The sequence below is a fragment of the Podarcis liolepis genome (assembly GCF_965112155.1).
Source record: "Podarcis liolepis genome assembly, chromosome: 1".
NCBI lineage: Eukaryota > Metazoa > Chordata > Lepidosauria > Squamata > Lacertidae > Podarcis > Podarcis liolepis.
In genome coordinates this window covers 124,497,029-124,513,278 of record NC_139554.1, presented here as the reverse complement: position 1 = coordinate 124,513,278, position 16,250 = coordinate 124,497,029, and the positions used below count along the sequence as shown (strand labels likewise).

The 16,250-nt window shown below is 44.3% G+C and overlaps 1 protein-coding gene across 4 annotated transcripts in view; it reads left to right on the top strand.

Moving 5' to 3' along the window:
* The window catches only part of CFLAR (CASP8 and FADD like apoptosis regulator), a 35,589-nt gene that overhangs the window by 2,895 nt on the left and 16,444 nt on the right, over window positions 1-16,250 (top strand). Inside the window, exons 2-8 of one of the 4 annotated variants that reach the window (XM_083469135.1) lie at window positions 1,768-1,891; window positions 4,855-5,281; window positions 7,431-7,536; window positions 11,331-11,466; window positions 13,668-13,750; window positions 14,374-14,419; window positions 15,868-15,917. In XM_083469135.1, coding sequence (XP_083325261.1) covers window positions 4,926-5,281; window positions 7,431-7,536; window positions 11,331-11,466; window positions 13,668-13,750; window positions 14,374-14,419; window positions 15,868-15,917 — 777 coding nt within the window. In that variant the 5' untranslated portion in view covers window positions 1,768-1,891; window positions 4,855-4,925. Of the gene's footprint in view, window positions 1-1,767; window positions 1,892-4,833; window positions 5,282-7,430; window positions 7,537-11,330; window positions 11,467-13,667; window positions 13,751-14,373; window positions 14,420-15,867; window positions 15,918-16,250 lie in introns of all 4 variants that reach the window. The other 3 variants (XM_083469133.1, XM_083469136.1, XM_083469134.1) reach the window with 3 other exon arrangements.

The following is a 16,250-nucleotide window of genomic DNA, read 5'->3' as shown; positions in this document are numbered from 1 at the left end:
TCTTTGGGGATTACTCATAATCGAGTAAGATTGTCTTCCATGAATACGGTCTTAACAGTGAGTCTGTAAGTGGCTGTGGAGGCCAATTCTGGACCCACACGTCCTTCCACAGTGGGGACATTGGTTTCCGGGCGGGAGTTGATCACATTGAGGGTTTGCCAAGCGTGCCTTCCTCTTAGCATGTTTTGCCCTGAGTTTGAGCATCTTCAAAGCCCATGACACCTTTGGTAAAGGCAGTTCTCCAGTTGGAGCACTCACAGGCCAGTGTTTCCCAGTTGTCTGTTTTTATACTACATTTTTAAAGATTTGCCCTGAGAGAGTCTTTAAACCTCTTTTGTTGACCACCAGCATCATGCTTTCCATTTTTAAGTTCGGAATGGAGTAGTTGCTTTGGAAGACGATAATCAGGCATCTGAGAAACATGACGCGGATCATATTCCTGTTGTTGTTTAGTTGTGTCTGATTCTTCGTGACCCCATGGACCAGAGCACGCCAGGCACTCCTGTCTTCCACTGCCTCCCCCAGTTTGGTCAAACTCATGCTGGTAGCTTCAAGAACACTATCCAACCATCTCATCCTCTGTCGTCCCCTTTTCCTTGTGCCCTCCATCTTTCCCAACATCCTGGGTCTTTTCCAGGGAGTCTTCTCTTCTCATGAGGTGGCCAAAGTCTTGGAGCCTCAGCTTCACGATCTGTCCTTCCAGTGAGTAGGATCATATTACTTTAAATTAAAGTTGGAGGAGGTAGAGGAGAGAGAAACCAGGAAGTTTCAATAGGACATCATGGCTCCTAATCTGGAATTATTATTACTCGTTAATTGTTTATGCTTTCATTCCGAGAGTGTGTGACCCTGCTATGCACGACACAGCAAGCCAAACTATGGTTTTCAAGCTTTCTGGGACTTTATTCCTTCGCAGTCCTTTTTACTTCCTCCCTGAGATAATTTCGTAGCTAGTGAGGGAGGCGCTTAACCATGAATCCCGCTTCACACAACACACTAAGCCAAACTTTGTGTTAGCTCCACGAACCACAGCAGTCTCATCATGCCATAGATTGGTTTATCCTGTCAGGTGAACTAGTCCCGCGACTGCTTAATGTTTTAAACTTCCTCTTATCTTTTGAAGTCTAGACTCAGCAAGGAACCCGGAGCTACACAATTGTGGAAGAATTGGTTATGGATATACGATATATTTATTGTCATTGTCCCATGCAGAACAATGAAATTGAAAAACTACATAAAACTACTACAAAACCACATAAAACGACATAAAATCTACTATGGATGTCACGCAGCAGGAATGCTATAATTGTCACCAAATAAGACAGGAATTCCCCAACTTGGCATCTTTGGGCACTATGTCCTTGTGCATTTTTTGTTTTATTTTTTAAAAATGGGGATTTGGAAATTTAAGCATTGTTGTTTTTTAAATGGCCGGAGCTTCCTTCATGGATAGAGGGGCTTTTCTGAATGGTGGGGGTAGTCAAGTATGCTGGGTGTGTTTGTGTGAGAAAAGGAGAAATGTACATGTGCTCTTCAGTGCTTCAAATTAACTCTTCCCCTTGGCTTCCTTATTTGTTTTGCAAGAAAATACATCAAGGGGGATGACTGATTTTTAAAAGTATGCATGTGATGTGTGGAATGTCGTTGACATGACTTTCTTCTTCGCTGAGTGTGAAGAGTGGTATTTCCTGTGGGATTTCAAGGATGAAGAATGTTTCTGATCAGATAATGGAGAGCCCACTTCCTCTGTCATTCTTGGTCCCCCAGGAGCTAATTTTAGGACTGAAAACATTATCTGGACAGCAGATATAGAAGGCTTTAATTTCTCAGGACTTTTGCCCATGAGCAGAAGGAACCAGTCGGCTTATGAACCAGCAGTTTTAATTTCTAGGTAGGTTTGATTTGTCATGCCTTTGCTGAAATTTCGAAGAATATTCTTTTGGTCATTTGTATCCTATTATTATAGGGACACAGGTGGCGCTGTGGGTTAAACCACAGAGCCTAGGACTTGCCGATCAGAAGGTCGGCGGTTCGAATCCCCGCGACAGGGTGAGCTCCCGTTGCTCGGTCCCTGCTCCTGCCAACCTAGCAGTTCGAAAGCACGTCAAAGTGCAAGTAGATAAATAGGAACCGCTCTGGCGGGAAGGTAAACGGCGTTTCCATGCACTGCTCTGGTTCGCTAGAAGCGGCTTAGTCATGCTGGCCACATGACCCGGAAGCTGTCTGCGGACAAACGCCAGCTCCCTCGGCCCATAGAGCGAGATGAGCGCCGCAACCCCAGAGTTGGTCACGACTGGACCTAATGGTCAGGGGTCCCTTTACCTTTACCTTTATAGTATTATTGGGCTTAACCTGGTCTTTGGATCTTCATAGGTCATTATTGGGAAAGAGGCTGGGTGTCTCTTAAAATGCAGTTAGGTCCTTCTTTTCTTCAATTTGGATCGATGCAGGTGTGGGGGGAAATGCTGTATTTCGTAATAAATGGCAAGATAGATATGGACTGCAGATTTTATGCTATCTACCGGTAGTGGGCGCGCACATTTAATAGCAGAGCCAATGGTTCTCTGATCAAAACCTCTGTAGCCTACATAAATCCTATTCAGTACTTTATTCAGAAATGTATTCAGTGGGGCTTCTTCCCACATAAAGATGCATAACATTGCAACCTTAGGCTCACGGTTGCTTTATTTGAAATTTTCTGAAATTCTCTTTCAGAGTAGGTCTTCACTGTACTCCTTTTCAGTGTGGGAAGAGCATACTTTTTATTTTATTTCATTTTGATCCTGCCCTTCCTTTAAGGAATTTAAGGCAGAGTATCTCACCCCCCTTTTCCCCTCATGGGAGAATGCGGATTTGAACCTGCTGAACTAGTGCAGCCCAAAAGTCTTATTTGTTGATATTATGTGAGGAAAAGAGAGTCTGTCCCTTTAAGACTCCCATCATATCCCTCTCAAACCCTTCCTATCAGTTCTCTTGTGTATCAGGCAGTCATTCCAGGTATAAGTATTTTGATCCTTGGCATTCTTCCTCATTATCTCTTTGAATTCTTTCTGCATCAAACCTAGGAAAATGTCATAAGTGCACAAGCGGGAAAATCCTCCCTTCTTTTGTGATGGATTTGCAGAGAATGGGTTTAAGCCAGGCATAGGCAAATTCCAGGCCTCCAGATGTTTTGAGACTACAGTTCCCATCATCCCTGACCACTGGTCCTGTTAGCTAGGGATGATGGGAATTGTAGTTCCAAACCAACTGGAGGGCCGGAATTTGCCTATGCCTGGTTTAAGCTATAGTAGCTGCCATTGAATTCAACATGTCCTGTTGTACTACTGTATTTGCCTCCACCCTCCATAATTTTTATATGCTTTCAGTTGGAAGGCACTGCAATTATTATTATTATTATTATTATTATTATTATTATTATTATTAATACCCGGCCCATCTGTCTGGGTTTCCCCAGCCACTCTGGACGGCTCCCAACAGAATATAAAAACACGATAAATACGTCCAACATTGAAAACTTCCCTAAACAGGGCTGCCTTCAGATGTCTTCTAAAAGTCAGATAGTTGTTTATTTCCTTGACATCAGCTGGGAGGGCGTTCCACAGGGTGGGCACCATTACTGAGAAGGCCCTCTGCCGGGTTCCCTGTAATCTTGCTTCTCGCAAGGAGGGAACCGCCAGAAGGCCCTTGGAGCTGGATCTCAGTGCCTGGGCTGGACGATGCAATTAGGGTTATTTGGAGTTCCCAGTGATAGCATGAAAAGGATTTAAAATAATATTTCCATTTTGCTGATGGTTTAGTGTTCATTGGCACAAGCAAAAGCAGAGTGAAAACTATTGTTCCCTCCAGAAGACATGGCAAAATGTAAATAGCAGTCTTATGCGTACTTACTCCAAAGTAAGTCTCATCATGTTTAATGGGGTTTACTTTCCAGCAAGTTCTTTTTATTGCTATCCTTTACCCAGTTTATCCGGGAATAATAATAATAATAATAATAAATAATAAAAATAATAAATAATAAATAAAAATAATAATTTATTATTTATACCCCGCCCATCTGGCTGGGTTTCCCCAGCCACTCTGGGCGGCTTCCAACAAAGTACATTGGTCCCTTGGCTTACATACGCTTCAGGTTACATATGCTTTAGATTACACACTCCGCTAACCCAGAAATATTACCTCGGGTTAAGAACTTTGCTTCAGGATGAGAACAGAAATTGTGCAGGGGCAGCAGGAGACCCCATTAGCTAAAGTGGTGCTTCAGGTTAAGAACAGTTTCAGGTTAAGAACAGACCTCCAGAACGAATTATGTTCTTAACCTGAGGTACCACTGTATTAAAATACAGTGGTCTGTTAAACATTAAAAGCTTCCCTCAACAGGGCTTCCTCTGGAGATCTGTATAGGATTACTCTGTAAAAGACGGAGCTGCCTTTGCCTCACTCATTGCCTTAAGGAAACCACTTTCTCTCACCCTTAGCCCTCCCTACCCCTTAGAATAATAATTAAAAAAGACTTCAACTGTGTGGGAGTAGTTTATCGGAATTTGACTTCTCTGTTTCAGCATGAATTTTTGACTCGTTTGCTTCCTCTTGGGCGTTCCAAGCCGTGCGATTGATAAAAATTTTGGTGTGAACTGGGCATTCCATTTTTACATTCAGTCTGAGTCTTGTGCAGTCAAGAAAAAAGCAGGTTTTTACAGAACTTCAGCAGTTCAAGGGCCAAGCTTGACCTGAGGAGTGCAGCGGATGAGACAACAAACTTAAGTGCGTCTTGGGTACAGTTCTGTACATTGTTTATCTCTTGGTCTTTTCTCTCTCTTCTTCTTCATACAGCTTTTATTTTTCACATTAAAGACCCGAAAGCGAAGCCCGGCTGCTGGAGACCAAGGGGGAAGGAGGCTATTGTGTTCAGAAGAAAAAGGCTCATGACTTGGCTTTCCTGTTTAGGAAACACGCACGGCTTTTTAAAGGGACAGGGGCTTGTGATGACAGTTCCCCAAGTGCCCGCTGCCCTTCTTCACCGAATTGAACAGGAACTGGACGCGGAGGAAAGGGAAACCATCCAGTATTTGTGCCGAGATCTTGTTCCTGACGTACCTGCGGCAGAGACCCGGAAACTCTTCGTGGCTTTGAACGAGAGGGAGATACTGACGGTCAGCACTTTGTCTGAACTCCTGTACAGACTGAAGAGATTTGACTTGCTGCGGAAAGTCCTGGGGACTGGGAGGGCAGCTGTGGAAGCCAATTTGTCTCAGTTTCCCCTGTTGATACCAAAGTACAGGTGAGTTCAGTGCATCGGTTTCCTCCATGGCTAGTGATTTAAGGTAACCACATTCACTTGGCTGTTTCATATATATTTTTATAATATTTTTTATTAATTTTAACATATGAATTATAATACATACCACAAAACTTCACCACTTATACAATCTTTTTATGGACTCCCATCAGCACCTCTGATGATCCCCCGTTTTAACCACTTCTTATGCATTTCTTAAATTCATATTGCCTTTAATTATCTTAACTAATCATCCTCCCCTTTATCCATTTTTGCAATAGTTCCAATAATTCACCTCACAAAACTTCTTGCAAACCTACAAACATAGTTTGATCATCACTATTACTTTTCAAATAGTCTGTAAATTTACACCAGTCTTCTGTGAATTTCGGGTCCCGCAGATTTCGAATCCTTCCTGTTAGTTTGGCTAATTCTGCATAGTCCATTAATTTCATCCTCCATTCTCGTTTGTCAGTAATTCTTCTTCCTTCCATTTTTGTGCTAATAATATTCTTGCTGCCGTCGTTGCATATAAAAACACCTTACATTCTTTTCTATTTATATCAATTCCTACCATGCACAGTAAAAATGCTTCTGGTTTCTTTATGAATGTATATTTCAGGGCAGGTGCAACTACCGAGAAGGCCCTCTGCCTGGTTCCCTGTAACTTGGCTTCTCGCAGTGAGGGAACCGCCAGAAGGCCCTCGGAGCTGGACCTCAGTGTCTGGGCAGAACGATGGGGGTGGAGACGCTCCTTCAGATATACTGGACCAAGGCCGTTTAGGGCTTTAAAGGTCAGCACCAACACTTTGAATTGTGCTCGGAAACGTACTGGAAGCTAGTGTAGGCTCTGTATTGTGTACACAAGTCTTCGTCAGACTTCCATCAGCCCCAGCCATCATGGCTACTAGAGATGATGGGATTTGGAGTTTTAAAACAACCAACTTGGGGAAGGCTGGTCCATGCCGACCAGAAGTAGCTTTTCAGATAGAAGCCTGTTCCAACTCTAGCTGGAGATGTCAGGGACTGGACTTGTACATGCAGGTATATGACTTCTTTCTCAGTCCCCCTTTTCAGCTTCTCGGTGTCTCCCACGCAGCATTAAATGAGCAGCACATTGTGCTCCTTCATTATTTCTTTTTTAAAACTGCAAGGCTAAGAAGGACTCAGTTTTTCAGGAGCTCACCTGCCTGAATAGCTGACCCGGACCTTGCCGTGCCTCCTGTTTCGTGTCACAGTAGCTTCTTATGCAGATACAGGATAGGGCAACTTCCTTTAGAGGTGAGAGATTCTGCTACAAGTCTGCATTGGCAGTGATGGAACGCTTCTGTCATATTCAGTGCATGAATACAGCAGAAATCCACTCTCAGAATGGGTACCCTGGACTGACTACAGCCTATATTCATTCATTCCTTGCAATTCATAGTGCAGTCCTGTGCATTTTTTCCTTCGGAGATAAGTCCAGTTGTGTCCTCCTACTCCCAGAAGGTTGTTTCCTCCAGCTGAGCTTTCCATGAACAGAAAGGGGAAGACAGGTGATTTTTAGTAATATTCCCCTTTTTCCTGCAACTTCCTACACTGTTTCAAAGGATCAAGAGTAGCTCAGAAGAGAAGCGAGAACCAACCAAACCACTCTCTTCCAATTCTACTCACTGCATCCAAGAGACTTCCATGAGTGAAGGATCATAACCCATTGTGTTTAATTCCCCTAGTTAAATGTTTTTGGGACAGCAGGTGGAGAATGATTGTTCCAGTCCATGAGCATAAATACTGTACAGTGGTACCTCAGGTTACATATGCTTCAGGTTACGGACTCCGCTACCCCGGAAATAGTGCTTCAGATTAAGAACTTTGCTTCAGGATGAGAACAGAAATCGTGCTCTGGCGGTGCGGCAGCAGCAGGAGGCCCCATTAGCTAAAGTGGTGCTTCAGGTTAAGAACAGTTTCAGGTTAAGAACGGACCTCCGGAACGAATTAAGTACTTAACCAGAGGTACCGCTGTAGTGTAAAAAAGCAGGGTGTCTTTGTGCGTGCTTAAAAAATTGGTTCAGGAAGGAATTGTGTGTGGTGTGGGAAGTACTGACTGACCCAATCATCAAGAGAAATAGGATTATGAATTAATTTCAAATGGCAACTCGCTGTGTTTTCCCAGGGTGCTAATGGCAGAAATCAGCAAGGAACTGGATGAAGAAGATCTGCGTTCCTTTATGTTCCTCATGATGAACGATACATCCTATGGGAAAACAGCAAAAGAGAAGGTTTGTTACCTCTTTCTGAAATCCTGGAGTTTCACAAAACTGTGAAGCTGTTAAGCTTAAAGGCCTCCTTTGTGTGAAAAGCCGCGTGCTTCCTTTTAATGGAAAGAGAACAGATACTCGGAAGGAAGTTTGAGGGGGGAAAACCTTGAGCGGTGTTTCCCAAACTTGAGTCTCCATCTGTTTTTGGACTACAGTTACCATCACCCCTGACCACTGGCCCTGCTAGCTAGGGATGATGGAAGTTGTAGTCCACAAACAGCTGGTTTGGGAAACCCTGAACCAGAGGATAGCTCAGTGTGGCCCTCCAGGCCTCTCCCTGGCCCTTGGCACTGTCATCAGTCCTGCTGCACATTGCCCTCAAGTGGTTTTGCCAGTGTACAGTGCTGGGTTGCAACTGTGATAATGCTTCCTGCTTGGCTGATGAAGAGACGTAGCTGTGTCAAAAACCTTCCGACGTTTGCACAGCTGGAATGTAGAGTTATTTGCCAACGTAAAAGTTCCACTTTCCAATTAAACTTTTTATTTGTGAATGGCATCATTCAGAAGGAGAACAAAAAGGAAAACAACAGGAAAACAGCAACAACAATAACAATAAAAATCATCTGGTACAGACATACAATAAAACCATGGTCACGGCTACTAAAATTATTTGTTGCATATAGAATAGAATAGAAGAAGATTCTCGGATAAGATGTGCCAAATTAAATATCCAAATCCCCTTTGCAGTTGACTTCTATTTTGTCTAGTTCCTTCCTCCTGATCTTCTTAGCTGCCAAGCGCATAGAGTGCTACTTTATAAGTAACAAAGTCGTCGGTGTCGCTCAGCAGCCATTTCACCCTTTCCACTCTATTCAAATGTGTTCCATTCGTAAACAGAGGTTTTATAATTCAGTCTCTTGGGTCTATATATAACAGGCACTGCAATAAATAATGGCACAGGTCCTCGATGCAGGGTTGTCCAAACAGAGTCTCTCTCCGTAATGTACTTTGCCGTGCCGTCCATCCAACATTGCCGAGGGCATCAATTGGAATCGTAGTTCTGTAAAAGCAGTTCTTAGTGCGGCATGTGGGAGCTTTGTCAGGTATCTCGCCAGGGCATGCTCCGTTTTGATAAGTGGGAACCATGGTGAGCTCTTGCCTACGTAAGAGTTGCAGCTGTTGCTCTCCCTAGTCCCATCCACCATTGGCAATGTGGCCCTTGGATGAATAAGTTTTTCTACTTTGGTGATCAGGGCAGAATGAATAAATGCAGTGGAACAGAAAGATCAGGATAGAAAGCAATGGGGCTAGTATTATAATGCCCTTTCAAATGTGTGGGTGGAAGAATCATCATCAATCTTTATTACGGTCCAGAGACCCAACAAATCGTTACAAAGCAATACACAATTCATACAGCCTACCTCCAGGTTAAACAAGCATTTTGTTCAGAATTTAGGGATCATTGGTTCTTGCAACCACCGATAAAAACTCGGCCACTGCTAATGTTCTAGCATTTGTCCGGTCTTCCAATAGGAACCTGACATAGTGAGCCTCTGATTTTCCCGGGAAAGGTACCAGCAAGGGTAGTATCAGTTCAGCCCTGGCTTGCTCATATTTTGCACAGTGCAACAAAATACGTTTTATGGAATCGATGTCTTGAGCACACGAGCAAAGTCTGTCCTGGTAGGGAACTCCTCTCAACCTGCCATCCAACACTGCAGAAGGAAAGACGTTTAGTCTGGCTTTGGTGAAAAGCCTTCGATAGTTTGGTACTGTCAGGTTTTTAATGTAATATGTTAACTTAAAGACATGCCCATATTGTACTCCTACTGCCAGCGGACTACAGACTGCGTGTGATCGAGGTCGCAAGTCACTGTGTGCATTATCCGATAATCTTTGCTTTAAGGTCTTTAGGGCACCTTCATAACCCAGGTAATACAGTTGGGGGGGGGGTGACAGACCAATAGAGCCATGGTGGAAGAATCTGTTCCCACAAAAGTCAAATACATTAACGGGTTTGATCGGACGTTGCTATAAACAGCTTTTGGCTTGGCGTGTCCCAAAGGCAGCAAAGCCCATCATGTTAAATTCAGCAGAGAACATCGTTCTATCATTCCAACCGGGTACCAAATCCAGACAGCAAAGGGCAATGTGGAAAGGCATTGGGTGGTTGCCTAGTCAACTCATGGTGGGGTTTTTTTGGGGTTTTTTTTTTTGCCTTCCTGGAATTCCTCAAAAATGTAAGCACCTTTTCATAAGCATTCCATGTAATAACACACTTCTAAAAAAACACCCCCGATTTGCTTGTTTCTAAAGCTGGTTTTCAGTTGGATCTTTTCTCTGCTACATGCTCTGAGGAATTGGAGCAGAGCAAATTCAAACTCTAAATGACTGAGGAGAGAAAAGAAAGAAGTTGTCTGTTCCTCTTTCTCTTTCTCTTTTCATCCGCCCCCAAACCAAGGGTGCTGTTAATAGTGCAGTTGTTCCTGCACTAGAATTTTGAAAGGATTGATCTGTGTCTCACAAGGGGAATATCAGTATTTACAATAGTTAGAATTATGTCTCGTATGTATATGAGACATGTCTTAGATATGAGTCAAGAGTTCTGTAGCTGACTGAGCAGGGGAGAGAAATGCAAATCATTCATCTGAGAACTTATTTTGGTGGGTCTTGCAAGAGCTCCAGGCTCTCTTTCAGCTCTCGATGTGATAGCAAACAAAACTTCTGCAATCCGTTCTCCCACCCGAAGGTTTCTTCGATGAGGGCCCTTTTTGATCCAGTAGATTAAGGGAACCTTGGGCCCAGGGCTGAATGTGGCCCTCCAAGCTTCCATATCTGGTCCTTGAGACTCTTTCACATGCCACACCCCTTACTGGTCCTTCACCACAAAGTCCTTTGCTGGGTTGGAATATGCCATTTAATACTTATAACACCTCTCGTTTTCCTGGGTATGGTGATTTTTTGTAGAAACTAGTAAAGGTAAAGGGACCCCTGACCATTAGGTCCAGTCGTGACTGACTCTGGGGTTGCGGCGCTCATCTCGCTTTATTGGCTGAGGGAGCTGGCGTACAGCTTCCGGGTCATGTGGCCAGCATGACTAAGCCGCTCCTGGCGAACTAGAGCAGCGCACAGAAACGCTGTTTACCTTCCCGCCGGAGCGGTACCTATTTATCTACTTGCACTTTGACGTGCTTTCGAACTGCTAGGTTGGCAGGAGCTGGGACCGAGCAAGGGGAGCTCACCCCGTCGCGGGGATTTGAACCACTGATCTTCTGATCGGCTAGTCCTAGGCTCTGTGTTTTAACCCATAGCGCCACTAGCTTACTGTAAATACTGAACTGTGCTAGCTTACTGAACAAATGAATGTGGCCCCTGGAAAGCTGTCCAGAAAGCCAAGTAGCCTTTGAACTGAAAATGTTTCCCCACCCCTGCTGTAAATAAAAGTCTAGGGCTTTCCATAGAAGATGCAGGCTCAAACTCTGCTCAGCAGTAAACTCACAGTGTTGGCAGCTTTGCGCTCATGCCACCGTGTCTTGGACTCAGTTCCTCATCTGTAAAATGGGAAAAATCTACTTTGCAGTGTTTTCAGATGGGCGGAGTAATATTTTGCGCTTACTCGCAAGGTAGCCTATGTAGGAAACGCTAGTGCCAGTGTTGGTTGTACACATCAACCAAAAAGGAAAAAATATATTTATGGCCTCTGAAATATTAAAATAAAGCATATTGTTTCCCATTTTGCTTCTCTGGCCTACTTGCAAGTTGGATGCGTACTGCTTGGTCTGCTGTTTTATACGTTTGTTCTAATTCTCTTTCAGACTTTCCTGACAATTATAACTGACCTTGAGAACCTAGACCTGGTGTCTCCTAGCCGCCTAGATTTTCTGGAAGATTGCTTCTTGCACATGCGGAGGAGAGACTTGGTGAAGAGGATCCAGAGGTTCAAGCAGGAAGGTAAGGTTGTGAAATATTTGTTGTTGTTTAGTCGTTTAGTCGTGTCCGACTCTTCGTGACCCCATGGACCAGAGCATGCCAGGCACTCCTGTCCTCCACTGCCTCCCGCAGTTTGGTCAAACTCATGCTGGTAGCTTCGCAAACACTATCCAACCATCTCAACCTCTGTCGTCCCCTTCTCCTTGTGCCCTCCATCTTTCCCAACATCCGGGTCTTTTCCAGGGAGTCTTCTCTTCTCATGAGGTGGCCAAAGTATTGGAGCCTCAGCTTCAAGATCTGTCCTTCCAGTGAGCACTGAGGGCTGATTTCCTTAAGAATGGATCGGTTTGTTCTTCTTGCAGTCCATGGGACTCTCAAGAGTCTCCTCCAGCACCAGAATTCAAAAGCATCAATTCTTCGGCGATCAGCCTTCTTTATGGCCCAGCTATCACTTCCATACATCACTACTGGGAAAACCATAGCTTTAACTATACGGACCTTTGTCAGCAAGGTGATGTCTCTGCTTTTTAAGATGCTGTCTAGGTTTGGAAGGGCACTTTATTTATTCCTGTAACGCAAGGTCTTCCCTGATTGTGCCAAATCTGAGCATTTTACATTTTCTGGAAAGGGTGCAAGTACCCCCAGTTCTGTAAAGGGAAGACAGGTGTTTTTTCCTCCTCTCCTTCTGGGAAGAGGGTGGGGGCACAGTTTTAGCAGCATGGGCCAGTATGCTGTTTGCTCACGATAGGCTATGGCCCAGGACCATGAATGACCCAGTCTTAAAATGTGTTTACTCAGAATTAAGTCCCAATGAGTTTTAAGTTTTAAGACCCTACCTGCCCGTGAACTGTCTCGCCAGAGTGGTGCATGCTCTAGCTATCTCACACTTGGACTACTGCAACACGCTCTATGTGGGGCTACCTTTGAAGGTGACCCAGAAACTGCGATTAATCCAGAATGCGGCAGCTAGACTGGTGACTGGGAGTGGCCGCCAGGACCACATAACACCGGTTCTGAGAGATCTGCATTGGCTCCCACTACGTTTCCGAGCACGATTCAAAGTGTTGGTGCTGACCTTTAAAGCCCTAAATGGCCTCGGTCCTGTATACCTGAAGGAGCGTCTCACCCCCATCGTTCAGCCCGGACACTGAGATCCAGCGCCGAGGGCCTTCTGGCGGTTCCCTCATTGCGAGAAGTGAGGCTACAGGGAACCAGACAGAGGGCCTTCTCGGTAGTGGCGCCTGCCCTATGGAACGCCCTCCCATCAGATGTCAAAGAGATAAATAATTACCTGACATTCAGAAGACATCTTAAGGCAGCCCTGTTCAGGGAAGTTTTTAATATGTAACGCTGTACTGTTTTTAACACTGATTGGTAGCCGCCCAGAGTGGCTGGGGAAACTCAGCCAGATAGGCGGGGTATAAATAATAAATTATTATTATTATTATTAAGTTCCACGCTTAAAAGTGTTAAGAGACAAAGCACAACTGGATGAGGAGATTTCACCCCTCCCATATCCAAGAATCTGCTGATGTTCTCTGCTGATTCTCCAGAGAGGAGGGGGCGTTTTCTGCTCTCTACTTACTCAGTTCCAGCCTCACATCAAAGAGAGAGAGAGACTGAGTGTTAGAGAGAGATCGTGTGTATAGTTAAGATTGCTGCTAAGAGCAGCTGCAGACACTCAGTGCAGTTCAGCTTCTCCATTTAGCTCTGTACATAGTTGTGTATTATAGTTGTAGATAGAATAAAAGAAGATATTCTACAGAGCTGTTCTCCGAGTCGTCTATGCTCTGCTGTGCGACGACTGTCTTCTTGTTGGAGTGAATCCGGTGTTCACAACTCTAAGCTGTGAGTCCACAGCACTTTGACCTGTTCCTGTGCAGAAGGTGGTCTCTGGAAGTGCTACCCAGCTCGCTTAGACCAGTCAGAGCTGAAGTGTATGAGTCCAGTTGGTGGCACTGGCTCAAGGGCGATGCTTACACTGGATTATAGGGAAGCATTGCAATTAGACTGCAGATTCAGTACTAATCATTTGATGATTATGGAGTGAAATAGAAATTAACTGCAAGGACGTACCACAAAGGATGTGTGCTTCGTTACAGTAAACAGTAAAAAAAAAAAAAATCAAGCAATGGACGGGGCTGGAGTAGAAAGTTATGTTGCTAGGGAATTATGACTGTTTATATCATTTGTGAGAGCCGGTGTTTCATTTTCATCTCCAGAGCACCTCATTGGCACTTCGTCTGTATGTGCTAACAGACTTCAGGCATCATTTCCTGAGCTGTCTATTGCTGATCCTCCGGCGGTAAGTGTGAATGAACCCAATGCACTGAAATGGTTGTCCAGTCATGCTTTTAGGAGAAAGGATGGTGCAATACTAAGAGAACACAAGAAAGCATGGTTTAGTGACTGAATCGACAAGTTTGCTGCTTTTGGTCCTTTTAAAAATTGGATTTGGCACAACGTAGCACTTTTAACGGGGATGCAGGTGGCGCTGTGGGTTAAAACACAGAGCCTAGGACTTGCCGATTAGAAGGTCGGCAGTTTTTACATGAGTAGAATGTGCCCTTTTATTTAAAATGCATCTCTGGGTTATTTGTGGGGCCTGCCTGGTGTTTTTACATGAGTGGAATGTGTGCTTTTATTTAAAATGCATCTCTGGGTTATTTGTGGGGCATAGGAATTCATTCAACCCCCCCCCCCATATAGTCCGGCCCCTCACAAGGTCTGAGGGACAGTGGACCGGCCCCCTGCTGAAAAAGTTTGCTGACCCCTAAGCTCTAAAATAGGAAGGGGAACCTGATGAACTTTCCCCAGGTATTGTCATAATACTTGCCTTCTTATATTGTCTCTCCCTTTCCTAATAATTTCCACTGTGGAATTTTCAACAAGAAGTGAAATGTGATTAGTTGCTGGTTTCATTCGCAGGTTGGGAACCAAGGCAGGCTGTCAAATGGAGAATGTGCCTTTCAGGGTAAGTAAGGCCTGTTAATCTTTAGTAGCCTTGTGCTGCAATCCTATACCCACTGACTTGGAAGTGAGCCCCATTGAACTCAGTGAGCCTTATTTCTGAGTAAACATGTTTAGGGCGGAACTGTTCGGACTGTCAATCCAGAAGTGTAGTTTTGTTAATAAAACATCCAACATTCTTTGGAGTGCTGTGAAAGACAGATCAAAGGTTTTGAACTGAGATCTTCCATACCCAAACCCGACGCTCTAACCACTGTACTTCAGTGCCTGTCTTATCCTCGGGCATCTGGATCTCTTTATGCAGGAATGTGCACCAAAATCCCCCCCCATTTGTTTTAATATGTTTTTAACAGTCATATTTCAACAGCCACAGATCTTGAACACACTTCTGGATCCCATATGCTTACCCGAGGACGTTCTTTGTTTAATCAAATTGGCATTAAATAGCTTTGTGAGTTTCCCTGTATCGGGAAATTTTTTTATGTCTGATGTTTTACAATTTTTAATATGTGCTGTAAGCAGCCCAGAGCGGCTGGAGAAACCCAGCCAGATGGTTGGGGTATAATAATAATAATAATAATAATAATAATAATAATAATAATAATAATAATAATTAATAATAATTTGACCAGGTGAAAAGTTATAATGCTGGGATAGATGATGGTGATATGTACCATCAGGGTTTGGCAACAAAAGTGTCCTCGAGGTCTTGGTAGACTCCAGCTCCCATCATCCCCTGCTAGCATAGCCAATGTTCAGGGATGATGGGAATTGTAACTCAACCAGTGTGGTGAGAGGCAGTGTGGTGTAGAAGAAGAAGAAGAGTTTGGATTTGATATCCCGCCTTTCACTCCCCTTCAGGAGTCTCAAAGCGGCTAACATTCTCCTTTCCCTTCCTCCCCCACAACAAACAAGTCTCTCAGCCCCACTCACCTCACAGAGTGTTTGTTGTGGGAGAGGAAGGGAAAGGAGATTGTTAGCCGCTTTGAGACTCCTTCGGGTAGTGATAAAGCGGGATATCAAATCCAAACTCCACTTCTTCTTCTTCTGGAGGTCACCCATTTTCCTATCCCTACTATAATGTCACAGCTTTTTATCCGTGTATGTGTCTTTATGTGCTGTTGTTCTTTTAAAAAAATGAACATGACTTTGTGGGAAAATACAGATCTTCCATAAATACAGTGGTACCTCTGGATGCGAATGGGATCTGTTCCAAAGCCCCGTTCACATCCTGAAGTGAACGCAAGACGCGACTGCGCGGGTCACATTTTGCCGCTTCCGCGCATGTGCATAACGTCATTTTGAGCATCTGCGCATGTGTGAGCGGCGAAACCCGGAAGTAATGCGCTCCGTTACTTCCGGGTCGCCGTAGAGCGCAACCCGAAAATGTTTAAACTGAAGCGTATTCATCCCAAGGTATGACTGTAATAACATTGAATTTTGTATTTGCAGCAGGAAAGGTTAACATATCAATACCAGAAACAGGAGGAGCTGAAGCACAGGTATTGTACAATATGTGGGCCCTTGTGTCTTTCCTAGCTACCATTTCTTTCAGTGCAGAAAGTGATGTAATTTTAGAAAGTACAGTGGTACCTCGGGTTAAGTACTTAATTCGTTCCGGAGTTCCGTTCTTAACCTGAAACTGTTCTTAACCTGAAGCATCACTTCAGCTAATGGGGCCTCCCACTGCAGCCGCGCCACCGGAGCACAATTTCTATTCTCATCCTGAAGCAAATTTCTTAACCTGAGGTAATATTTCTGGGTTAGCGGAGTCTGTAACCCGAAGCGTATGTAACCTGAGGTACCACTGTAATGAATTAAGTAATGGACCTGGC